A 27,101-nucleotide genomic window follows, 5' to 3' on the forward strand; every position below is an offset into this window, starting at 1 on the left:
GCATCCGCAGGAACTACACAGGGGGAAGCGCCAGAGACCCAGTTCGGCTTTGGAGAAAAAAAAAAAAAATACGTCATACAAGGCCAAAGCGCCTCCACAGGTTCGGAGCATGCGCAGAATGGCCAGAGACCACCCAGGACCGGCCGACGCGCGGGAATCTCTTCAACAGAGGGCACAGTCTGGAAAACACTCGGCTTTTTCGTCTGTGGAGATCCTTGGCTGGGGCTGTCCAGGCTGAGCATCTGAGGAAAAACCAAATAAGCTGTTGCCTGGTACCCTAAAGCAAAATTTCCGACTTCAACCACACACTTCCGGTCCGCTCGGTGGTTCCGGTCCCGCCCCTTACTTCCGGTCTCCTTAGGTTCCGCTGCGGCCGGCTTTTTCGTCCGCTGTAGCTGGTTCCGCCGCGCTCCAGGTGAGGGGGCGCGGGATTCGCCGGCGCGACTGCCTGTGAAGGCGACGCTGCGGCTGGGGGATGCCACCGAGCTGCATGCGCCTCGGGGTTCGTTTCGCTGCGGGCCGAGTGGGCTGGGACCGCAGCTGTCCCGCCCGGCACCCAGAGGCCCCTGTCCCGGCGCGCTGCGGGTCCTGGCCACCGCCTTCGCATCCGGCCTTCTCACCTGATCCCAAGGCTTCCCACATCCTAGAATGTTCTGCGTCTGCAGGCCTCATTCCTCCTTCTTGCTGGCTCTGCCTCGCCCTCCCCTTGCGCAGGTTGTCGAAGGCGTCCCAAGCAGCTTGTTTCTGGGTTTCTGCCTAGTTTTGGATGCCCTCCCGGGCCTGTCCCGCTGACCCGCGCGGCTACTGCTTCCCGGTGTCCGGGCCCAGAGCCCACCATCGCACACTCACTTTTTTCAGGCTTGATGAAAAGTTCACACTGTTACTTTTGAAATTGCCGCCTTTAGCTGCTTTTAGTTATGCGGTGTTGGGCGAGTCGCTGTGACTTATTTTGCAGATTTCTGATCAGTACAGTGAGTTCAGTTATTTCAGGATTGTGGAGATTCGAATGCTCTTTTCTCCCCACTACCTTTCTTCTAGCTCCTTGCAGCTTATAAAGTTCTCTCAGGTGTTATCTTATCAAAACGTAAATACGAATTGACGCATCTTAGGTTTTAGCAGGCTAAGGGCCAGAGCTAAGAATTGACTAGGCAAAGCCAACACAGGATGTTGGGCAAAACTGCAATTTAAATACATGTTCTTTACATGTCTCACAAAAAATTCTCTTGAGTTTAATTGCCATCATCTACCTCCTACCTACCTCCCCTCCCCCAATTTGGGCGACTAAAATAAACTATTAGAAGTGCATGAGAAAAAAAAGTCTAAAAATGCTCATGCTTTTATGTCCTGCATGATTCTCAGTAGTGATTTGATTAGATTCAAAGAAAATTTCTTTTCAAAGTTTTGTTTATAACCCTTGTTTTCTATACCCAGCTTTTTGGGGGCATTTGTCAACTTGTAGTTACCATGTGTGGCATAAGTTCTTCACCAAGTACTGCTCTCTGTTGTTAAGCACATGGAGCCCATGCCATTGGCAGATTTTTTTTTTTTTCTAAAGCTGGTGACATGAAAGAGCCTAGAGCAATGGCATGCTCAGACTTGAGTGTGTTTCAGAGATGGTAGAATAAGACTGGCTAAGATGTACATTATTAGGTCCATTTCCTTTACCTCTAGTGACACTTCCAAGAAGTTTTTATCAAGTTAGGTCATTGCTCTTGGTTGGGAATCACCCGTCAACAACACTTTGTTGGTCTCCAAGCTCTACTCTGTCCAGCACAGCACGGCACAATTAGATGCCTTCCTAGCTCTTATGAAATCATTCCCATTTCTGTGTCTTACAGAAAACTAACACATAAACTATTTCAGTTTGACCCACGTGCCTTTTTACTCAAGGTCATAACACTTCCTGGGGCTGATTATGGGTAAAGTGGCATTTGTTGTTCTAAATTGGCTCACTTGCTGTAAATTTTCTGTAGAACATTATCAACATATGAGTATATATAAATGTGGCTCTAAAGGGAAACTCATAAGCCGCTGTGAATAGGGACTTGTTACTCTTTCTTAATGAGCAGAGTAACAGACTTTCCAAGTTAGGATTTTGCAGAGTGTCAAGTTGGTTGTGATGATTGCATGAATAGTACAATCAGTGCTTCATCGCATATGTGAAAACCTTGCAAAAATGCCAGTACTCTGAGATGAGGAAACTCACTTCTCTGACCTATGAAAGAAGTGAGTTTTATAAAAATTGAAAGCTTTATGAGACAAGCAGCCTGCAGTTAGTTGTTAGGGAGAATAGCAGCTGCCGTGTAACATTTCTGTGGTTGGAATTTTAAAAAAAAAATTGATGCTTTAACTCTTGTAGATCCTCTTTGGGTTAGGCAGTTGTGATATAACGGATATAGAGTGTGAGTTTTAGAAAACCCACACTGGTTATGTGCTCGTGAGTAGATTATCTAACTATTTCCTCACTTAGAGGAATATTCTTATCAGACACCTTATAAGGTGAGATGATCTTTATACATTGGTCAATTCATAAAATATAAAACAAAATGCTATATTATCTAGGACTGTTTGAAACAGTAAACTTCCGGCTTTAAGTTTATTTAATTAAGATGTACACAGAGTTTATCAGGCAATATTTGAGTTAGAAATGTTAACTGATTTACTCTTCATAAGAGCCTTAAGACGGAAGTAGTAGTCTCCTGTTTTACCCACTAGGAAAATTATGTGCTAAGGGAGATAGTCAAATAGTAAGTAGGCAGTCTAGGGTCTGAGCACAGGTAGCTGCTCTGGGTTCAGGGCTCCTAATGAATGCCTCTCTAATGTTTACTGAACATTGACATCTGCTGTGGAGGGCCTTGCCTCCCCAGCATAAACCCAGCCAATCAGGAGAGGGTAGGTAGCTCATTGTTCTGTGAACAAAAGGGAGACTCTAAAAGTGTTAGGAAATACTAACTCTAAGCCAAAATGAGTAGGAAATTGTACCGTGTAGGATTCTGGGAGCACTGCTCTAAGGAGGCACATCCAACTCTACCATCAGACTGCACAGCAGAGCTCAGAGTCTCAAATTTGTGTTTGACCTGTCCATTTTAATTTCTTCATTTGCATGTGCCTGTCTCCTAGGTGTTCTGTTCTGACAGAAAGCTACCGCTTCATATGCTTGAAGAATGGCACTCCCCATCATTGTGAAATGGGGTGGGCAGGAGTACTCGGTGACCACACTCTCAGAAGATGATACTGTGCTGGATCTCAAGCAGTTCCTCAAGACTCTTACAGGAGTGCTCCCAGAGCGCCAGAAGTTACTGGGGCTCAAGGTTAAAGGTAATCCCCACTCTTGGTTCCTACAGTGATGGTTATGGGTTTTCATGTTTGCTGCTATAGGTTGCTTTAAATAAAGAAAGCAACCTGTATTTTCTTAAACTTGTTTCAGTGGTAAAAAAAAAAAAAGAATAATGAACAGTTAGTTGAAAATACCACTATATTTGGATGAATTTGTCTCCCCTGACAGTTGGTATTTGCTTGTTAGGACTTTGACAGACAATTCCCAGGTGAGATTTATTCCTGCCATCTGCGCTTTACCTTTCATTATGCATCGGGCCCTACATTCTTTTCAGGTTGTTTTTCCTGCTTCAGAAGTGGAGATTATATTTAGTTTGTTGGCACTATTCTTGTCTAGCTTACTTGTATCTTTTATGTCGTTGACAGGTGAGTTTGGAGTAATTTGTGTTTTGGTGAAAATCTGTGATTATTTCCTAATCTTCAAGGCTTCTAAAACGGTGCCATCTTTTTCTTGAGCAACAAAGCATGGGTTACTTTTGTTAGGTAATACAGTAACGGGGTAGATGGTACTCAGGAGCACAAGCCTTGTACTACCTGTGACTTTCTGTGCAAGCACATAGGTTTCTTTGAATGTTAAGAAAGAAACAAAAGAAACCTGAAGTACCAGACCTGTCAATGTTTGGTTTTTATGTAATGGAATAGTAAAATCAGCATCTGAACTTTAGTGAGAAAACAGTCATTTGCTTGTGTTGTAGGCAAACCTGCAGAAAATGATGTTAAGCTTGGAGCTCTCAAACTGAAACCAAATACTAAAATCATGATGATGGGAACTCGTGAGGAGAGCTTGGTAAATGTTTACTTTTGTTACCATATGTCCCTTTGAAGGTGTTACGATGTGCACCATAGTGTTACAGCATCATTTTAATTGTGGTAAAACATTTCACCTAGTGCTCAGTGAAAAAACTGCACTGTGAATGTGGTATTAACTCAGCAGAGCTAGGGAGTGGGGATTTTTTAGTTGTAAGTATAATGTAGCCTATGTGGTAAAGTTTAACATGGAGCTCTGCCCAGGGGACATGCAGAACTAGTAGTTAACAGTGGGGATTTTCCCATGGTGAGTGCTTGAGCTCAGACTGCCAGTAGTGTTTGTTAAGGTGAAACAAGTTTCCTGTCTTAATAGGAAGATGTCTTATGTCCTCCCCCTGACAATGATGATGTCATCAACGACTTTGAAATTGAAGATGAAGTAGTTGAAGTAGAAAATAGGTAAGTGCTTTTGGTGTTCAAGGACATTGCCATGTGAGAAGAGTGGATTTTTATCTGGTCTTTTCTCTTAGGGAAGAAAACTTACTGAAGGTCTCTCGCAGAGTGAAGGAGTACAAAGTGGAAGTGCTGAACCCTCCCAGGGAAGGAAAGAAGCTCCTGGTGTTGGATGTCGATTATACACTGTTTGGTGAGTCGTGAAGGTGCTCTGCTGTTCTTTTACCTACGACAGTTTGGTTCCCCCCCGCCCCCAGCAACACAGTGTGCACATAAAGTATTTGATTGTTATTACAAAAGTAAATCATTCATTGTAGGAACTACAGAACGAAACATGACAAAATGTTTCGATGTCTTTAAAAAAGTGTTTATGTATTTCCTTTTTTTTTTTTTTTTTTTTTTGTTATTTGCTATGAAATAATCCTGTGCTGGCTAGTTTTTATGCCAACTTGACTCAAGCCAAGGTTATCTAGGAAGAAGGAATCTTAAAAAGAAAATGCTTCCATACAATTGTAGATAATCCTATGGTACATTTTCTTGATTGGTGATTATTGATGTGGGAGGGCCCAGTTTACTGTGGGTAGTGCCTGCCCTACGCTGGTGATCCTAGTTGCTATCAGAAGGCAGGCCGAATAAGCCATGGGAGCAAGACAACAAATGGCAGTCCTTCATGGCTTCTGCTACAGTTTCTGTCTTCAGGCTCCTACCTTGAATTCGTGCCCTGACTTCTCTCCATGAAGGACCATGACCTGAGAACCATAAAAGCTTTTTGGTCGTGGTGTTTTATCAAAGCAGTAGAAACCCTGACTAAGCCACATACCTAAATATATAAGTATTTATCAGGGCATAGGATGTGGATGTGTCATGATTTAACCAACTCGGCCCTTATTAACACTTATGAGGACTATTTTAAAAATAGTGTTTTAGGGCTGGAGAAATGGCTCAGAGGTTAAAAACATTGGCTGTTCTTTCAAAGGTCTTGTATTCAATTCCCAGCAACCACATGGTGGCTCATAACCATCTGTGGTAAGATCTGGTACCCTCTTCTGGTGCACAGGCACACATGCAGGCAGAATGCTGTATAAACACAAGTAAATCTTTTTAAAAAATATATATTTTACCATTGCTTTTGTTTAAATATATCCAGGCACCTCTCTTAAATTTAAAATTACTTACGTCACTTGAAAAAGAAAAGCACTCATTTTATCTTCTGGTATTGGCAATAATTTCTAATTCTAGAATTTTCTTGTAACCCAAAATGTCAAATGTCTTGTAACTTAATGTGCACGTTGCTTAAGAATTAAGCATCTGGTTGTAGTTGTTGTGCAGTGAAGTTGATTTTCTCAGGATGGTGAGTATGTGAGTATGGGGCCTCACTTATTGTTATTGTAAATAATATTCAAACTAGGTGAGAAGAAATGTACGGCAGATTGTGAAAGCCTGAATTTTCAGTGTTACTCTGTGCATGTTCAACAGAATTGATCCACTGAAGCTGCAGTTCAAGGGCATTAAATCCTGTGCTTTGCAAAACATCTGCTTGTCCTCAGTGTCCTTCAGGAATTTGCAGTTGTGTGAATTCTGTGTCATAGACTACTTTTTATAATAATTTCATTCTATGGTACTTGTCCCTGATAATAAACTAATAATTGTTTTTATTACCTACTTTCTTTTAGATCATAGGTCTTGTGCAGAGACTGGGGTAGAGTTAATGAGACCATATCTTCATGAATTTCTAACATCTGCATATGAAGATTATGACATTGTTATTTGGTGTAAGCTTATTTTTTTATTAGATTTCCATGGAAATAAGGTTGTTACTTAATATTCTGTTGTAAAAGCATGATTAAAATTAAAGAAGGCTTGTTTAAATGTGAAAGATTTTTTTTAAAGTAAATTCTAATATGAGGTTTGACATTTTTACACCATTATATGAAGTACATGTATATTTGCATGGTAGCAATGAAATAGGTGAATAAAGGACAAGAACAGACCATCCTGTTAGAATGAAATACTTTATTTAATTATGTGTTTTTGCAGTACTGGGGATTGAACTAGGGGCTTTGTGCATGCATGAAATCCACTCTGCCACTGCGCTATATTTCCAGCCCTCAATCCTTAATGCTTTCCTCCTTTTCCCTTACTCTACTTTCAAAATATTTGGAAACAGAAATTCTTTTTAAAAAATTTCAAAAATGGACAGAAATAAAGAACAGTGTGAATTGCTTCAGGAAAAATTAATTCATGACAGACGCAGGGTTCCTAACACTGCGGTCTGGACATTAAGGGCATGCAGATCCATAATAGTCTGTTGCAGAGTAGAAACATGCTTTGAGTTTGGTTGACACTTGTCATCCCATTTCATGATAAATGAAGCAATGCATTGATTTATTTATCAAATAAATTTTCGAAGTTCTATCTTGGTAATTTCATAATCAGAGTTACCCTGGATGGAATAAGATCCCATCAAGTATAAATTTAGGTAGTAGGCACCTATGAGAAGACAGATAGTTGAAGCTTCCTTTGTACTTGCCTTGTAATTCACAATATTTCCCTTATTCATTAACACCAAGTTCCTGACTGTTTAAAAACATGGTCACGATGTGTTGATTTCATTGTTCAGCTTGAGAGATGAGAGCCCACTGAATCTATTTTTTATTTTATTTTATTTATTTTTTGCGCATTCTGACATGACATTGGAGAAAAGGAAAAAAGTTAGACTTGAACATTTAGACTATCTTTATAGTCATATATTTAAAATAAATTATTGGTAAATTATTTTATGGTTCTAGATTGAAAGGGGGTACTTTGGTACTGTCTAAATACACAAGGATACTAATTGTGTCCTTTGTGAAATTAGGCAGGTCATTTAATCTCTCTAAACCTCACTTTCTTCTCCTAAAAGTAGTAGTGTGATCTGTATTTTAGGTTGATTGTAAGAGTAGATGTACCAATTAAGTAACTAGTGCTGTTCCTAACCTACAGTGATTATCTAACAGTGACTTGCTATTTCACTCCATGTGTTTCCTTGTTTTTCATCTTGACGTTACATGCACAGAACAGGTACTAAGTTAACCTTTTCTTAAAATTGTTTTCATTGTAAATATGACACTTTACACTTAGAGTTTTACTGACCAGTTCTGCATGCAAAGTCTAAGTTGAGACCAGGAGAGCATGTGAAGATTGATTGTGACCATTCATTTCTGCTGGAGCAGACATGTAATATAAAGGGACTTTGTACATTTGGCTCAGGTTCTTTTAAGATGCTGTACTTAATGAGCTTAGTTTTCCAAGCATGACAAAGTACACAGTCATTAGTCCTAGCTGGCCTTCCACACAGACTTTTGACACAAACCATTAGTATGGTTATGGTAATACTATATGTGCTCATGCATGGCCTGGATCTGGTGCCAGAGAAAGTTAACCACACGTGTCAGACTTATTTTGGAATGAATAAAGAATAGTGATAGGGCTGATTTAAAAGGGCTTTCGGTTTTAGTATCATGGTTACCTCTGTCTTACAAATACAAAACTGTTTTTAAGTTTTATTCTTTTTAGAAGACACACTAAATTAAGTTTTATTAGGGACCATTAATCATGATGTTTTTAAAGTTGTGGTCTTGCTTAAAGAGCTTATTTATTCAGAAGAAAATTTTTTTAAAAAAATGAAACTGAAACTTTTCATATGTATTGTGTATTATTCCTCATGTTTTAGCTGCAACAAATATGAAGTGGATTGAAGCTAAAATGAAAGTAAGTGTTAGAAACAAGCCATTTCATAATGTTTTGAAATCACATTTGACAGATCAAAGGTTCTAGAACTGAAATCAATTTCATTTTTACTGGCTATCTTGTAGATACGAAAAGCCAGTATTGGGAGTAGAGGTGTTTGTGAGGCTGCTTAATATTGGGTTGATCTGAATGCCTAAGCTGTTTTCAAGGAAACGCTAAGACCCCCTTTTATTTCCCTTATACTCCAATAATGTTGCTGTACCCTTTGCTCTGGTACGTGATACTGATGAGGTGATTCATTTCTAAAGACGGTTGGTTAAGAATGAATCCACTTCTACTTTACTCAGTGACACAATTCAGCAAAACAGATACTGTCCTATTGTGTAGCAAAGTGTGGCTGCCATTACTGTAGAAAATTGGCATTTAAAAAAATCGTAGATAGAATGTTCAGAAAGCCTGGGGTGGTCTACATTTGTATTTTAACCTCATGAACATTTGTGTTACAGGAACTGGGAGTGAGCACAAATGCCAATTATAAGATTACCTTCATGCTGGACAGCGCTGCTATGATAACCGTGCATACTCCAAGGAGAGGGCTCATTGATGTAAGAGCTCCCATTGCTTTTAGTAAAGATGAGTGTAGTCGTAGTGTACTTCTGTATTTTAACTGACAGAGAAAACTAGGAAGAATTTAGAATTTGATCTAAACACGTAGTAAAATGACAGTTGAATTTTGACAAACACACTGTATTGAAAAGATTTGCAACAATCAGAAAGGAAGTAGATCTTTCTGAGTTCCAGGCCAAGCATGGTCTATGTAGTGAGTTCCAGGCTTATGAGACACTGTCTCAAAAGATTAATTTATTAAGTAAAAAATATAAAAATGAATTTTAATGGTGCAAGTGAAAATATTGAAAGACTGTCAAGGAAGACACTATGTCAAGGCTGTATTAATGGCAGTGAAGTATTGCCAGACAAGGTAGATAAGAAAAACAGTGATTATTATGAAGAAGTATGTTGGAAACAAACCAAATATACCCACTGTTCTCTAGAAGAGCCGATGTATTAAAATACAGGGATCAGGTTACACGTATACCCCTAGAAAATAGCAAGGCACTAGGGACAGTGCTTCTCTCCTTCCTGCCTCTTTAGCTCACATCAGGACATCAGAGAAGTCCTTTTAAAATGCCCATCAAAGAAGGGCTTAAAAAATGAATTTTAATGTGGTTTACTCCTCAAGTGACTGCTTCTACAGGCCCAGCAGCAGGCACCCGTAGAGAGATGGAGGAAACATCATTCATGCATTTTGAAAACATAATAGGGATGGAGAAACTTTAGTACTCTGGAGTCGTCTAGGGTGGCATCGCTGGTAACATATAAACAGTGGCCTAAGTGTGCGAGGACTTGCTCAGTTCTGGATGTATTGTACACACCATGAGGGAAGCGTAGTTATGACCTACTATATCCCTTCTACAATCTAAGGTCAGGAAGTGCTAAGCATAGCAGGGATGTGACCATCAAAGGACAGCTGCCTGTCTGTGCTAGGAATGAAAAGCTGGGATTGGAGGGTGTGGTGCTGTCCACTTACTCCACTGAAGTACCAGAATGGTTAAGGACTTCAAGTAAAAAAAATGTATTAAAATGGCATTTGCAGGCCAGTGGGAATACTCAGCCTTTGTTTAGTCTAGGATTCCCCTCAGCTTAGGGGTGAATTTCCTGTTTTAAATAAAAAACAAGCCCAAGGTAAATGAATCAGACTATATTCATGATTTGAATTTTCCTTTGTGTGTGCTTTTCTGTATTTTAAGATTTCTCTATGGTCAGCAATGTTAATATAGTAATTTTTAAGAAGTGCTATGTGTGGGGAACAAGGTGTGCTAAACCTAATTTCCAAGAAGACGTGGGATTTCATTTTGTTCAGTCTTTGTGTCTGAACAATCTTGTCATCAGACCTCCTGAGGCAAGTTCCCTGCAAACCCTAGCATGTAGCTTACTCTGTTAGTTCCTAAATTTTTGTCTCAAGAATTGAGTTTTGTTTTAAGAATAAACAAATAGTAGAAAATAATTTAGGTCAAAAAATGTTTAGCAAAATTAGTATACCTAGGAAAGAAAAAGTTGTCTCCATGTTAGGTTGAGGAGGAACCAAGGCACTAGGGACAGTGCTTCTCTCCTTCCTGCCTCTTTAGCTCACATCAGTGAGTGGCATTCCTGCCAGTAAGAAGAACCGCTATTTAAAAATTGCTGTATTTTAGGCATTTTCTGAATGTTTAATTCATTTGTATTTATTCTTCAAAGTAAAAGTCAGGTTTGTAGTTAGTGAGCACTTCTCGCTAGGACAGCAGTTCTCAACCTGTGGGTTGCCACCTTTCACAGGGGTTGCCGAAGACCATTGGAAAACACAGATATTTATGTTACAGTTCATGACAGTAGCAAAGTTAACAGGAAGTGGCAGTGAAAATAATTTTACAGTGATGCTCACCACAACATGGGGAACTGTATGAAAGGGTGGAGGCCTCAGGGAGGTTGAGGACCACTGCCCTAGGAAGATGCTCCTCCACCCCATGCAGAGCAGCTGACCCTTTTGTAGAGAGACATTGTTACCAGTTTTCATTGTGTGAGACTTCTAGAAACTGTGAGTGTTAGCAGATACATTTGATAGAGTTTTGTCCCTTTGTAGTCCTTGATTAAGGATTCTGAAACAAAACCAGGAATTAAAGTCTGGTGCTTTTGAAGTTCATGGATCAAATGCCCTAGAAATCAGGCACTGATTTAAAGACAAAAATCAGCTGGGAACAGTGGTATCCACCTGAGTTCCCAGTACTTAGGAGGCTGAGTCTGGAGGAATATGAGTTCAAGGCCAACTTTGGGCTGCAGAGTGAGACTATCAAGTGGCAAAAACAAAGAAACACCACAAAAAACAAAACAACAACAACAAAAAAAACATGGTTTTTATTTTGCAGTAAGATACTTAATTATTAACTCAATTATTAACTTAGTGTAGTTTTCCTCACTAAGATGTTCCTAGTCTGAAAGGTCCTGAGAGAGGTGGGTATTCATTATGTTAGCCCAGGAAATACATGCATTTTTTCCTCATAATCTTCAGGTGAAAATTATGTAAAGTGGTAGGGCTAGGTAGGGTTAGGTGACTTGGACATGCACAAAACGGTATAGGCTCACATGGTGTCTGGTACTCAGCCATTGCAGCCCTTCAGGCAGGAAGGAAATTGCTTTCAGGATGGGATGAGCTGGTAATACAAACCCTTTTTTCTTTTCAAATCTTTATTTTAAGGTGAAGCCTCTTGGTGTCATTTGGGGAAAGTTTTCTGAGTTCTACAGCAAAAAAAACACCATTATGTTTGATGACATAGGAAGAAATTTTCTAATGAATCCACAGAATGGACTGAAGGTAAGGTTTACTTGCTTTAGACTCACATAATCTGAGCTGTGGAGTGTCATGAGGTGTTGAATGGACAGCAAGTATTTGCAGGGGTCCTGTGAGATAATAGAGCTGAAAATTTCCTGTGGCCTAGTATTTTTACTGTGCCATGACTTTATTTAGAGACTTAGAGTTGCCTACAGTAACATATGGTTCTGTGGCCTGGGAGCACTAGGCCACACCATTGGGTTTAGGCACACGGTAAGACAGGAAGTATATTCTGTGAGATTCAAACAGTGGTTGAAATCCACTTTATATATCTTGGGAAAAAAAGTATTAAGTGATGCATGGCTACACAAAATGTACACAAACTCACATACACCACACCCAATTCTTGTTTTGTGTATGACTGTTTGCCAGGCTGAGTGTATGTTTGTCACTTGTGTACCTGGTACCAGCAGAGTCAGAAGAGGGTGTTGGATCACTATCTGGAGTTACAGATGGCGAGCTACCTTGTGAGTGCTGGAAATCAAACATGGCTCCTCTGCAAGAATAGTGGTCTTACCTATGAGCTATCTGCCCAGCCCACTGTACTTATAGTCTTATGGTCACAAGCAAGAGGAGCTTACATATTTTAGGAAGTTCAAATGAAAATGAATATTGCTTTTTGCGTTGGGCCCTTGCTTAGCCCACCTACTTGAATGCTTAGTTTTAGCTGCTTCTGTGGGAGCAGTCTGGATTTACTGACACTGACTTCTAATGTCAGAAGTGAAGTCAAGTGCTTTGTTAGGAGTGTTTGTTTTAAGAGTGGCTGGTGTTCTGCCCTGCTGGCACTAGAAACTAATAAGGGTTTTGTGATTCCTGTAATCAGGTGCAGGTCTTAGAATTACCAGGTACCAGAGATAATAGGAATCACATGCATCTTGTCCCCTTTCTTAACTTAAGAAATAGTGCTAGGATGAAAAGTTGAGACTTGTTCAAAATTGTGCACAGAGTGCAGTGTTTGAGAGAATTTGCACAGAATTTTTGTGGCTTGGGTCCTGGGTCAGTGATAATCTTAGCAGAAGTCAATGAAATGTATGTAGAAACTAAAGACATTTAGAGACTACATCCTGCGGTGGAGAGCATTGGATCTTGAGTGCGTCTGACCGATGGCTGATGGATAACTGCATGGTAGGAACACAGGTTCTCTGTGACAGCAGCGAGGGTGTCTCCATGTGAAGTGGAAGTCCTGGTACTACCATGTTTTTCCTCTGTCCTTAACTTCTTAGCCAACAAGTTTCTGGATAGAGACAAGGGATGGGAACTTGTAGAAAGTAGGTCCTTAAGGCCAAGTACTTTACACTACTTGGTTTTAGTGTGTAGTGAGGGTAGTGAGTACAGTGGTCAGAATGGTGACGCAAGCCCTGAATTTTAGCCCAGATTTAGCTTGCTGGCTTGGAAGAGAAGCAAATGTGTTTATTCTGTACCCTGTCTTCTGTCTTTTAATATTCTGAAACAAACCCCAAACATATATTTTATTTAAAATTAAATTTAAAATGTGAAAGGTTATGTTGAGTTGTATAAACATGTCTGAGCTGATCTCCTTATGAAAAGACGAAGCAATTAGGGAAGTCACACAGACATGTGTCAGATAACTCATAATTATGGTCAAGATTCAGTGTCTCACTTTTGTATGTTTCCCTGACTTACAGTTTTTGAAGTAATGCTTTCAAAAATATAAAGTATATCAAACCTTAAAATTTGGGAGAACATGCTGACTGCCTTTTTTGTGGAAATTGATCTTTTTAGATAAATGACAAAGTGAAATGTTTATGGCGAAATGTGGCAGAAAACTGGCATGAATGTGTAATAATCTCAGCTGTATAGAAGTACATAATGGGGCCTGCATGACGGCAGCTCCATCCACAGGGCCCCCAGGGTGGAGGGAGAGAACTGACTGCTGACAGTGTCCTCTGGCCTCTGCATGCACACATGACACACACAGGCATACAGTGAATAAAGAGACAAGTGTAGAAAGCTCATAGAGCAGTTGCACTAGAGATAACCCCACGGTGTGTAGGACAAACTCGACTCTGAGTGGCTCTGTACAGAGTCGATAATGTAAGTGAAATCAAGTTATTGGCAACCACTCAGATGACAGAAGGAAGTGAAGTGTGAGCAGCGTTGCAGGAGTGGCCATGCAGATCCCAGTGCTGGAGGAGGCTGTGGTGTCGGGTTAGGCTGAAGGTAGACTAGGTGGAAGAGCTTAAATAATACCCAGGTCCTCTTACATACTTAGGTGGCATGAAAGTCATTTGCACTGTTTTAGCCTCACTAACTGACTGAGATGATGGAATAGCACAAGCTTTTGTTAACTTTCCTGCCCCGACATGAGGTTTGTTTATTTTCTGACAGATAAGGCCTTTCATGAAAGCTCATCTAAACCGGGATAAAGACAAAGAACTGGTGAAGCTCACTCAGTACCTCAAGGAGATAGCTAAGCTTGATGACTTCCTGGAGCTGAATCACAAGTACTGGGAGAGGTTAGTACAAACCATCATTTTCTGTTTATACCAATGAGTGAAAATACGTCAGCAATGCCAATCTGTTACTAATTTTTTATATAAAGTGGGAAAATTCTAAAATACTCTTTTTAAATCTACCGGCATCTTCTCGAAGGTATTTCTTTTAACCCCTAGCTTGTTCATAAACTCACATTCTTTCAGGTCTTTAATATTCCCATCGTGAGAACTTGAGAGACTGGTGAGTCACTTGGACAATATTCAGGCCATTGAAATAAGTCCTTAAGTTTTGATGTGTTTATCTCATTTCTTGTAGGTATCTATCAAAGAAACAAGGACAGTAGTTACCGGTTGCACTCCCAGTTGGAGATCCTTGCGATTTGTGGACGTTGTTTCTTTGCTAGGCATTACCATGATTGTGCTGGACACTGAAGCAGATGCCAGGCGGCCTAGCTGTGGTCTTCCAATGCTTTGTAAATTTAATTTTGTATTATTATTATTTTTTTTTGAAGATCATAACAAAGTGCTAAAGTTCTCTCTTCCCTCTATGTTAATTTACTCTTGAAGAAAATGTTCTCTGGCATTGATTATTGAGGTGTTTTCCAAACCCTCTAAAAATGGAAAAATGAAAATATCTACCAGTGTCATCTTGTGACTTTGGAAATGAGTTTTGTCTTACGCACTTATGCTTTTGTCTCCTTGTATTATCTATCAGTTGCCTGAGTCTGAGACCAAATCCTTCTTCAAAATAGTTAGTGCTTTCCCCCTTAAAACCAAAAGCAAAACCAAAAAGCCCAAACCAGCTTTTAAGTAATAACCCGGTTTGTTACGCTAAGAACTCCCAAGAGGTGTTCTTTCTTGTCACAGAGTTCCTCTTCTGCAATCTACCAGGAAGATCTGGAAGCTGTAGCTGTTAGAGTTCTTTAAGAATGAAGGAGATCTGCATGATAAGATGACAGGGCAACAAGCAGACTGAAATAACACTACAGGATAAGAATATATTTCTTTTTGGTGGCTAAGTAGAAACACTTCTGTCTAAAACCATAGTTACGAGCACAGCTTACCACAGTAGTAAAAAATCACCTTCACTGACTCCACTCTCAGAAGCATGGATAGCATTTCTGCCTACTCCAGCTGTGTGTGGTTGCTAACTACTAACACCATTGCGGCAAACATATCTAGCCATAAGATTAAAAATACCTGTTACTTGCAATGCTTACGCCTGCAGATACGTAATGTGACTTCTGTTTTGTGTTGACAGTATTGCTTTATACAGTTCTTGTATTGAAGGGAATTGCTCCTTTTAAATGAATGGTGTACATTGTTCTATGGGACTATTTCAGTGATGTAAATAATAAATATCTTTTCTTAAAACATTGGTTATCTGTTCTATAATGCCTCCGATACTTTACCTCTTTGTCAAATCACTGACCATATTCAGGCAAGGACCTCTGAAAATTAAATGTGAGCCTGGTCTTCAGAGGCAGAGGCAGACAGAATCATAGAGGCCTCAAAATAAGTGTGCTATTGTGTGTATATCACTGTACATTCAAAATGGTTTTAGCAGCCAATTAGATACCCATGCTTAATGAAGATAATTTATTAAAATGGTTTTTAAACGATTTATTTATTTAGTATGTATACAATATTCTGTCTGTTTGTATAGGAGTAGTTAAGGCGATTGACTGCTGTTTCTTAAATGTCGAGGGATTTTGTAAAAAAACGTAATTCAGGGCCGATAGAATTTGTAAGTCTTTGTTGCATGTGCGTGCCCAGGTGGCTCTCTCACTGACTTGGACAGGATCTCCTGCCTGCCTCTCCAAGACAAGGCTGCCAGGCTCACTTGTGTTGCTTGGTCTTTCTCCACTGTGGGTGTGAATGTGTTATGTGTGGGTGCCTGTGGAGGCTAGAGGTTGACACTGCACCTTTGTCTGGAAAGCTCTTCACTGTCCTTGAAGCAGGGTCTGTTGCTGAACCTGGAAGAGTAAATCTAAGGGCGTTTCCTCATCTCCATCGCCTGAGGGCTGAGATTACAGACTTGTCATTTGCTTTGCGTGTAGGTGCTAGGGATCTGAACTCTGGTCCTCAATACTCTGATGGCACACACTTTACCTACTGAGCCATCTCCAGCACCCTTGCCTGGTTCTTCATACGTGTCAGTGATCTGAAAACAGGTCCTCATGTTTTTATGTGGACCTTTTTACTCACTGAGCCATCCCCTCAGTCTTTGATGAGAACATTTTAAGAGCATTTAAAGTTTCATTTTCCTCAGGTAATGATAGTTTAGTATTCCAAATAGTAATGGAAAAGGGCTTTTAAAGTGTGCTGAATGTGAAAGAGAAGTTATTAACATAGGAAAAAAATTTAAATGTTCTTAATGTAAATTAAATTACACAACTGTATTTCCTTCCAGTAGGTGGCACCCAAACCAAAGTCTATCAGCCAGTTTGTTATTAACCATGGGGGTTGATGGGGATTATGTGTTTCATGCAGACAGAACATTGTATACATAGTAAAATAAAAAACTCTGAAAAAAATAACTTCACAGGGTATAAGACCCTTTATACCTATTAACTTTTGAGACTCATGGCAAAGACTCATCTGTGACACACAGCTGACTGTTCAATGGTGTATCTGGTAGAACTCAACTTTCACCAGGCTTCATTAAGATTAAGATTAAGATAACTGATAATCTAGTGGTGTGTATTGAGCCAAACAACCGCACAACATCATGAAATCTTAAATTCGAAGAGGGGTTGGAGATCCAGGAGCCCTTTGGGTTTGCATTAGCAAGTACTGTGGGATGTTGAGTCATTTATAACTATGGTAGCTTTCAGTCCTATAGGTGAACCAGCAGGTGAATAGCAAGCAAGTGAAGCATTTTCAATTAGAGGAAATGAACTAGTCTTCTTTGGGGGTAGAACGATGGGGAGGCAAGAGGCTAGAAAAGGACATGCAAAAAGAGAAAAAAGATTGCTTAGATAGTGTCATTTAGTTTTCAATACTAACAAAATGTTATTCTAGTTCTCAAACTTTACCCGCAAAACATATGTGTTGAAGACTTGGACCCCAGTTCTCAGAGGTAGGGTCTTTGGAAAACAATTGGACTATAAGGGCGCTGACCTCATAGATAAATGGACCCATAGGCTGCTAGACATAGGAGCTGGGTTTTGCTATAGAAGTCAACTCTGCCTCCTGCCTACCCAGGAAAGCAGCTTTCTTCACCACATCTCTGCCAAATGCCTGAGAGCAATGTAGCCAATTGGCCACTCCTTGAAGCTGCCAGTTAAACTTTTCCTTAGAAGTTGTTTATCTCAGGTAACACAACACTGAATTACACAACCATGAATACTGAACAAGCATATTGGGGATTTTTCTCCTACCAAGTGACCAACAGGACTCTCTCATGGTACAGATTGTTACAAGTTTCTACTGAAGTATTTGTACATCAAAACTTAAGGAGATGCCTTTGAAGATTAAATGCTTAGCTATTTATGTAAAAATTAATTTTTAGACTAGCTTTGGGAAAACCATATGGGTCTCAGTATGAGTGTCAAGAACTTAAAAGAGAACTCCTTGGAGATTCTTAGGTCGATTTAAGACTATGACAGATCAGCACATTAGAAGAGAAAGGACAGACCACTCCATACAAGCTAGACACATATCACTGAAAATGCCAGTGGGACTAAAGGCATGTGCCACCACGCCTGGCTAAGCAATCACTTCATAAATTCTAAGTTTACAGAGTCTTCCTGATATACATTATTAACTTATTTAAAATACTGATTCCTGGGCTGGTGAGATGACTCAGCAAGTTAAGGCACTTGCCACCAAGCCTAACAACCTGAGTTTGATCCCTGGGATTCACACGGTGGAAGGAGGAAACTGACTCACAAGAGATTATTCTTCTGACTTGTACATGCATTCTCTCTCTGAATAAAAATGTAATAAAGATGCTTATTCCTTTTGAAAAGAAAACTTGGCTAGTGTTCTCTTTCAAGATTCAATACTGCTGTGGTATCCCAGGCTGGCCCCAGAGTTGTTATCTTCCCACAGAAGCCTCCAAAGGAAACACCAATTCCCCAGTGTCTGGGGCCCATTTCCCTCTACCAAGGGAGTGATTTCAGAAGGGACAAATGGCTATCTGTGGTGTCTATTAACATACCAAAGTGCATGCTGGCCTGCATGCTCTTCTCACCCTACCTACTATTCTAAACTTCTCCATCTCATGGGCTTCCCTTCCTGCAGCTTCTCCTTCCCATATAATTCTGAGGTTTGGGCCATGCATTCTGTTTTTTGTCTTTCTTCTTTTCTCTCCCTCTCTCTTCTCGTGGCCCAGTCCAGTCTCCTGGCCATGTTCAGTTTATTATTTTCCCTCCTGGATCTGAAATCTTACAGATGCCTCTGGCCCTACTCTCCCTCATATCTCCAATGAAAACCTCCTCAACCAGACTGGTCACATCCTCAGTTTATACAGGATCGTAGGCACGTACCCCTATGCTGGCTGGAACATAACAGCTTTTTAGCATGGTTAACCTTACAATGGTCCTGAGTTCAATTCCCAACAACCACATGGTGGCTCACAACCATCTATAACAAGATCTGCTGCCCTCTTCTGGTATACAGGCGTACATACAGGCAAGGGAGAGTGGGATTGGGAGGGAATGAAGGAAGGGGCTACATAGCAGCTGGAATACAAAGTGAATAAACTGTAATTAACATAAAAATAATACATAAATATTTAGAAAAGACTGGAACCTTGAAAAGTTGCCATATTAAAAAAAATGCCCAAACCAAAGGTTACTAAGCAACAGATATGCTCTTGTAGGTCCACATATCTCCAACAAGCACTTGTCAAACCAGTGTGTGTAACTTGGATACTAAAGACTAAACTGATGACTTTTCAGAAAGTACGTACACCCTTAGAGATATGCAATTTTCTTTTCCATATGTGCTTATGGTGTCCATGCTTGTTTGCATCTCTCTCTCTCTCTCTTGTGTGTGTGTGTGTGTGTGCACGTGTGCGTGTGTATACGTTATTCAGAAACTGTATGTCTCTCAGTTGAACTCAGCTCCTAGACATAGGCTAGTCTGGCTAGTGAATTTCTCTGAGGATCCTGCTGCTGCCTGCAGACCACTGGAATTAGAGGCAGGTCTCTATGCTCACAAGGCATTGTGTAAGGCTGGGGATCTGAACTTGGGTCCTCACGATTGGACAGCAAGTGCTTTAACCACTGCGCCGTATCCCAACTAAGGTGACCAGTTTCTAACTGAATCCGAGTCTCCCCTGGTTCCCACGCTTCAGGCTGCTGTTACTTCTTGTGGCATCATCTGTAAGGACGCAGGCTGTGGTTTCTCCTCTAAGGAGTTGAGAAGGAAGTGCTAGTGTTTAGTCAGGGAGGGATCCCTTGTTACCAGCCGGAGGTCCTTGGGCAAATGACCTCAGCTCTGCACTTGCTTTCCTCCTTACAGAGTACCAACAGGAAAACTGTTCTGCTTTGCCCCAGATCAAATGGGGCAACATAGGCTCAAGAGGCTTGAGCAAAGACTCTTGTGTACGTCAGATGTTATAATGGGTTTTTCAAGCCACTTGTCAGTTACTGAGCTGTGGCATGCTTTATATTTTTTTTCAGTGCTGTGGAACTGTGGGCCACTCTTTACCCCTGACCTACATCCCCAGCCAAGCTGGATCATTCTTGGAATTCTCATCACCAAGAGTGTATTTTTAAAAGGAAAGAAATTGATTAGGCATATAACTTGCAAATATTACCTCCATTTTCTAAGAGGTTTAAACTGTATTACATTTTAATTAGTGTGTGTGTGTGTGTGTGTGCATGTGTGTGGTGTACTGCCACACCCACGCCAGTGTCGCCATAGTAGCATGTGCTACAGGGCGGGAGACATGCTTTCTTTGGAAATTTGCTCACTGGAAGGTCCCTGGCAGATTCATCTCACTTGGAAAAGAGACGTATTTTGAGATTTTTGTGCTTTTTGGGCGAGGTCTTGGGAATGGAATTTTGAATTCTTTGATCTTTCTCTGTGACTCCTGAAACAGCACAACTAATTTTATAAAGAAATTTATTATTAGTAGATTATTAAAGGCTTTAATAAAAATAAAATGTAAAAGGAATAAGTTTAAGAAAAGTAATGAATTAGATTTAGTATTAATAGGCATTAAAAATAGTAAAAAAATAATAGGCTCCTTCTTAAGAAAAAATAGCATGAGAAGTACAGCTGGCATGAGTTTACCCCTTCCTTTAGTGTCTTGTTTTTAGGGAAGATCGTAAATCTTAAGCAGGACATATGGGAGGATGGTTAACAAAGGTGTAGTTAGATTTTGATACAGAGAAAGATTTTGGCAGGTATCTGACTTAGCTCCTGACTTTCCTCTTCACTGGTTAGCAATAATGAAACTGCATTTGAGGTTTCTTTTTCTTTGTTTGCTCTGATCAAAAAGTTTTTAGGCCAAGATTTCTTGTGGGCACTGCTTTATGTTTGACTGCATTTTGAGTTAAAATGTAAACTTTGTATTCTTGGTAAAAGTCTAAATGTTCTGGGAAGTATGCCAACTTTAAGGTGCCTTTTGTGAAATCATTATAAAAATACTAGCTTAATTTCAGTAAAGTGCAGCAGAACCAAAACCATCAAGGTGTCTCTGTCTGTCAATTGATCGCAGAAACCGTGTCTTCCAGTCCAAAGCCTTGTTCTCCCTCGGATGCCGGGAGCCCGACTGGGCCAGTCCGTGGCAGTGTACCAGAGCGCAGATGCCTGAGGAAGCCAGAAAAGAGCATTGAATTCCTTGGAAGAATTGGATTTACAGGCAGTTGTGATCTGCCTGACATGGGTGTTAGGAATTTGAGTCCTCTGCAAGAGCCAGTATGTGCACTGTATCTCCGAGCCATCTCTCCAGCCCTGTAGTTTTAATTTGTCAACTTGATACAGTCAGGAAGAGTCTCAGTGAGGGATTGTCCTGATCAGGTTGGTGCGTGGCCTTGTGTGAGTTGGGTTGTCTAGCTTTCTGCTGATTGATGTGGGAAGACCCACGATGGGTGACACCACTCCCTGGGATCAGTCGTGGACTGGTTAAGTGGAGGAGGGAAAGGGTGGAGGTCTGAGCATGAGTGGGCATGCGTGTTCATTCTCTCTGCTCACCACTGTGGATGTGACCAGCTGCTTCATGATCCTGTATTGATTTCCCCACAATGATGAGCTACAGCCTGGAATAGTGACCAAGTAAATCCCTTCTTCCTTAAAATTGCTTTTTGTCAGGATGGTTAATCCCAGCAACAGAGTGAAACTAGGTCCCCGAGAAGGGCCATTTGTTAAGAGGTTTATTTAACTCACAGTTTAAGAGTCGGGAAATCCAGACAGAAGACCTTCATGGAGAGGTCTTCCTGGTTCTGTTATACTGTTGCGGGCAACAGTGATAGGACTATGCTAGAAGAGCTCACGCTGCCAAAGCAGGAAGTCAGAGAGTGTGGTTTCCGGTAACACCTTCCGAGAGCACACCACCAACAGACCTGAGGACTTTCCCAGCTGTTACAGGCCCCACTTGTCAACACCGACCTACGGAGGACCAAGCTTCCACCAAATGCATCTTCCGGGGATCCAAGACACTATCTTCCAGGCACAGCGATGGCATTTGGACAGAGATCTGAGTAAGAGGTATTATTCAGGATCTATGGAGAAGATTACAAAGGGAAGAGGTGACAAAGCTGCAGGCAGGATCAAATCGTCAGATTTAGGGTCTAGTAGGACAAGCGTGGTGGGGGAGGTAAATAAGTCCACAGAAAAGGTGCAGTTCTGCAGGTTATGGTAAGCAGCCTGGTAAGCACCAAGGGACGCAGGAGGGTCCATTGTAAGACGTAAGTGTGGGAATGACAGTGTCTTTTGTTTGTTCCTGTATTACAGTCTTACTGGGATGGGATTTCTGCACTAGAAATCTCCCCATTTAAAGTGTGATTCAGTGACTCTTGGAATATTTTCAAACTGTTATTTGTTATTAATTACCTGATTTTTAAAAATCATTCCGAAGCCTGGCAAGATGGCATAGCCCTTAAGAGCATGTATTGCTCTTGCAAAGGACTTGTGTTCATTTCCCACCATCTACTTTGGGTGACTCATAACTTCCTGTAACTCCAGCTCCAGGAGACCCAAAGCCTCTGGCCTCTGCAGACACCTTTTCTCATGTGCACATCCTATGCACAAAAGCTGCACAGTTCAAACCAGACCGAATCCCAGCACTGAGACGGGAAGGGAACACAGGGTCCCAGCCCTAACCAAGAAGCTATTTGCAATTGATACCTACTGGGAAAGGGGAAAGCAGCTTTCTCTAGAGGAGTGTCACTGGGTGTATCAATCATGCTCTGGGGGCAGTCCCCATGCCCGCAAGCAGTTGTTGAACACAAAACAGACTCCATGTTTTTTAGGGGGTGCTTTCTGTTTTGTTTTGATGTTTTTGTTTGACCGGTTCTGGTTTTTGTTTCTTTGTCTGTTTTGATTTTCTTTTTTTTTTTTTTTTCTTTTGAGAGAGAGGAAAGAAGAATATGAAATTGGCCTGGTAAGAGGAGCTGGAAGGAGTTGGGGGAGGGAAAAGAATATGACCAAAGTATATTGTATGAAAAAAATTTTAAATATAAATTTTAAAAATTAAAAAAAATTATTTCGGGTCTTGTGTAGAGAACATATCTGAAAGCTAGAAAGTTCATGACCAAACTGGGGTTTAAGTCAGGTGTGGACTCCTTGACTTTGGGCTTGGTCAATAGTACCATTTTTTAAAAAGGCTGCATTTTCTTTTTTTTTAAGAGATAAAAGGCCAGGACCAGTCAAGGGTCTACAGGTGGTACTCATATGAAAGCCTTTCAGTGCAATGAGAGAAAAGTGCATCTCTTCGTTCTATTATTTATTTCTTTTTAACTACTATTGCACTATCATGGCGGGCCTAGGTACCAAGTATCCAGTGGGAACAAAATGCTGAGCTCCAGGAGCAAGCGGCTGCGTATGTGCATGGGAAATATTACTCTCCCAAGTTTCTCACTCTGTAAGAGATCCAATGTGAAGAGCAGAAAGCTCAGTGGACCCAAGCTAGATGTAAAAGCCCATTTTCCCACAATGAAAAGCCATCTGTGACTTCTAGCATCTCTGTCCAGAGTTGAGTAGCCAACATGGGCAGATAGGGCCTTTGCATCACGTGACAAAGCACACTCAGGAAGAAGTTCCCTGTTACTTCTCCCCATAAAAATGTTGCTCCCAGAATGTTCCTCTCTAGGTGTTTTATGTATAAGCAGCTGAGAAACAAGTGGTCAGTTCCCACAGCGTTTTGCATGTTTCTTTCTCATGGGTTTTACTCTTGCTTCCTCAATAGACTGTAATGAAAGCTGAAGTGTGTTCCCTAATCCTGGCTCAATTGCACTGCTAACTCTCAATCCTCCAGGTGATCTCCCTAGTGCTTACCTCTTACAAACAGACTCAAAGGTCCTTCATTACAGTCAGATCCTGCAGGACATAAACTACTATAAGATTTATGAAATTTCAGTCTAAGTGATTATAAAAAAATAAGTTTAAATGTTAAAACTTTTAAAAAAGGGAAAAAATAGTGCAGTGTGTAAATTAAAGAAATTATAACATTTTTAAAAGAATGTAGATTATAAATATTTCTTTTTTTAAAAGATTTACTTGTATTTATTTTGTGTGTATGAGTGTTTGCAAATATGTACGCACATATGTATGCATGTATGTATATATATATGTATGAATATATGTATGCATGCCCCTGGAACTGTAGTTAAGGATAATTATGAGTCTCCGTGTGGGTGTTTGGAACTGAACCTGGGTCCTTTGCAAGAGCAGTAAATGCTGTTAATTGCTGAGGTATCTCTGTAACTCACAATCATTCTTTGATTATCCCTTTGCCAGCTCATTGTTAAAAAAATGTGCATTACTGTTTTAGTGAACCTATCCAGTTAATATTAGGACAATTTTTGTTGTCGTTTGATGTGAAATGAATGTGCGTTGTGTCCTCTTGGTTCTCAGATGGAGAGGCCTTGAGGGGGCGCTATAGGAGGAGATAGGTCAGGCCTTGAGATTCCTCAGCTCTACCAACCTTCTGTCCCTCTTCTCCTTCTCCTTCTCCTTCTCCTTCTCCTTCTCCTTCTCCTTCTCCTTCTCCTTCTCCTTCTCCTTCTCCTTCTCCTTCTCCTTCTCCTTCTCCTTCTCCTTCTCCTTCTCCTTCTCCTTCTCCTTCTCCTTCTCCTTCTCCTCCTCCTCCTCCTCCTCCTCCTCCTCCTCCTCCTCCTCCTCCTCCTCCTCCTCCTCCTCCTTCTCCTCTTCCTTCTTCTTCTTCTGTCTGCTAATGCTCTGGGGCCAGCCAGCTCATAATCCTCCCACTACCCCTGCCCGTCAGGATGGGCTGAATCTGTAAGAACTACTCACCCATATAAAACTGTCCTCTTTAAATTGTTTCTTGTCAGCTGTGAGATTATGTTAACGGGAAAAGGAGCTGACAAGAGTTTTCTTTTTTCTGTTTGAGACAGGCTGTCACTGTGTAGCTCAGGCTGGCACTGAACTTGCCATCCTCCTGTCTCAGCCTCCCCTGTGTGTGTGTGTGTGTGTGTGTGTGTGTGTGTGTGTGTGTGTGTACACATGTGGAGTACAGAGGATAACCTTTGAGTATTTGTTCTCTCCTTTTACCATGTGAGCCCCAGTGATCAAATTTAGAACAGCATGCATTCCTGCCCCCCCACACCCAGTTTTTCAGTTTACCTTCACGAAGAGATATATTGAAATAAAAAAATAATTTCAGGATGACTTATTATAAAAGAAGAAATTTGCGAATTCTGGGTAGTGAAGCAAAGGGTGTATTACTACAGTTTTTGATCTCTGTAATGCAGGATGGATATTTTTGCCCAGTTCTTAAGTACTGTCTGCTTTTAGTGTTACTGTAAATTGATTCACGTCATTCACAAATGCTTCCCAAAAAGAAGAGTAGACCGGCACAGAGCTATATTGAAACGCCCTGATATTTCTCTTACAGTGATGCTCCCAGAGAGTTCTGGGAGCTGGAGACTACATGGCTGCCCGTCTGGCTCCTAGGATGATGGAAGGTGTTAGAACTGATGCCACCTAGCAGCAAGTGGAAAGCGAAATGCAGCCGTGCTGCCGCCACCCAGGTCGCCAGGGAACCACCACACCAGCTCCTCTGTGTGTGTGGCTAGTGTATGGAGAGTCACATGTCCCTTAGGAGTTTCACGTCTTACATGTGCCCATGATGAACCCACGTGGTCATTTTCCTCCCAGACAGCTCTGTGTCCACGAGAAGATAATGCCGTCTGCCGTGCAAATCAAGCCAGAGAAGACCCTTCTGTATGAGAGATCTGGGGGACTCAGCTGAGTTGTATACTCAGTTCAGCTGGAACCTAAAACAGTCTCAAAAGTAGTGACTCTGAACAGGAGGGCAGGGCGTAACCCTGGAAGCAGGAGCTGATGCAAAAGCCACACAGAGGAGTGCTGCTTGCTGGCTTACTCCCTGTGGCTTGCTTAGGCTGCTTTCTTATAGAACCCAGGACCACCAGCCCAGGGATGGCTCCACCCACAATAGGGTGGGTCCTCCCTCATCAATCACTAAAAGAGAAAATGCCTCCCAGGCTTGCCTCCCTACAGCTAGTTCTTATGGAGGCATTTTTCTTAACTCAGGTTTTCTCCTCTCAGATAAACTCCAGCTTCCATCAAATAGACATAAAACTAGCTTGCACACCACATAACAGCCTAGCACACACTCATGATTTGAGCACCACCTGTTTATTACCTCATAGTTTCCAAGGTCAGGAGTCCAAGCTTCAATTAATTGGACATTCTGGATCACCAGGCTGACCCCCTGAGGGGGGGTTGTCCTGGTTAGGGCTATGTGTTTATTCTCAGCACCTCGAGCACCCGCAGGTCTCTGCATTAATTGTCATTCTCTATAAAACAAAGCTTTTAGCCATGGAGGCTGAAAGCCACTGCTGTCCCTGTTCTGGCTGCAGCAACAGCTTCAAATTATACATTGAGGCAGGAGCTCTCATCAAATCTACAGTTTATGGATTTGGCGAGGTTGGCCAGTGAGTTTCAGGAAGTACCTGTCTCTTGCTCCTTCTGTGCTGAAGTTACAAGACACTATGCCTAGGTTTGGAATTGGCCCCAGAGATCTGGACTCAGGTCTGCATGCTCACACAGCAGGCACTTCACCCACTGAGCAACCTCACAGCTCCATTTGACACATTATGATAGAGATTTGCTGCTGTTTGGATCCCACCGTCCCCTAAAAACCCAAGTGCTGAAGGTTTGTTCTTCAGAGTAGCACCACAGGACGATGGAAAGCTTAAGGGATAGGACCAAATCTAAGGGGGCCTCTTCTAAGGGAGACTTTTGGTCATTTGGAATCTACGGTCCAAAGGAGATGATGAGAAATTTCTGCTCTTGGACATAACGTGGATAATTTGCTATGTACTGCAAAGCAGCATAGCCTGATGCTGCCCACTACAGACTCAAAACCAACTTGGCCAATCAATCACAGACAGAAATCTCCAGAAATTATGAGCCAAAAAAATCCTTCTTCCTTATAGTAATCGTGGGCATTTGTCACAGTAGGCTGGCTATCTTAGAGACTTCCTTGTTGATGTGACAGAACAACCTAACAAAGAAAGGGTTTCTTTGGCTTCTAATCACAAAGGGGTGGAGTGTAACATGTAGGAAGACATGATAACAGACATGAAAAAATGATGGCAGGAGCAGAAGGCTGGCCGGCCACATCGCCTCTACAGAGGCAGAGACCGAACAGGAAGTGGGGTAAGGCTCACCCCCAGTGACCCACTTCCTCCAACAAAGCCCTCCCCCTAAAGGATCCACCATTGTCCCAAACAGTACCATCAGCTGGAGATCAAGTGTTGGGACACATGAGCCTTTGGGGATGTTTTACAGTC

At 41.3% G+C, this 27,101-nt stretch overlaps 1 protein-coding gene across 4 annotated transcripts; it reads left to right on the forward strand.

Moving 5' to 3' along the window:
- The first annotated feature begins 280 nt into the window (after positions 1-280).
- On the forward strand, positions 281-15,519 carry Ublcp1 (ubiquitin like domain containing CTD phosphatase 1). 4 transcript variants are annotated; one of them, XM_021636689.2, is made up of 11 exons: positions 281-415; positions 3,121-3,318; positions 4,032-4,123; positions 4,457-4,542; positions 4,614-4,729; positions 6,210-6,308; positions 8,249-8,286; positions 8,772-8,870; positions 11,555-11,671; positions 14,039-14,166; positions 14,462-15,519. In XM_021636689.2, the coding sequence occupies exons 2-11, from the start codon at positions 3,165-3,167 to the stop codon at positions 14,487-14,489; spliced, it is 957 nt and encodes a 318-aa protein (XP_021492364.1). In that variant the 5' UTR covers positions 281-415; positions 3,121-3,164; the 3' UTR covers positions 14,490-15,519. The 4 variants fall into 4 exon arrangements, with proteins under 4 accessions (XP_021492364.1, XP_060219801.1, XP_060219802.1 ...); XM_060363818.1 differs by having other exon boundaries at positions 4,644-4,729; XM_060363819.1 differs by lacking the exon at positions 4,032-4,123.
- Positions 15,520-27,101: the final 11,582 nt, after the last annotated feature.

This window comes from Meriones unguiculatus, chromosome 11 (assembly GCF_030254825.1).
Source record: "Meriones unguiculatus strain TT.TT164.6M chromosome 11, Bangor_MerUng_6.1, whole genome shotgun sequence".
NCBI classification, from domain to species: Eukaryota; Metazoa; Chordata; class Mammalia; order Rodentia; family Muridae; genus Meriones; species Meriones unguiculatus.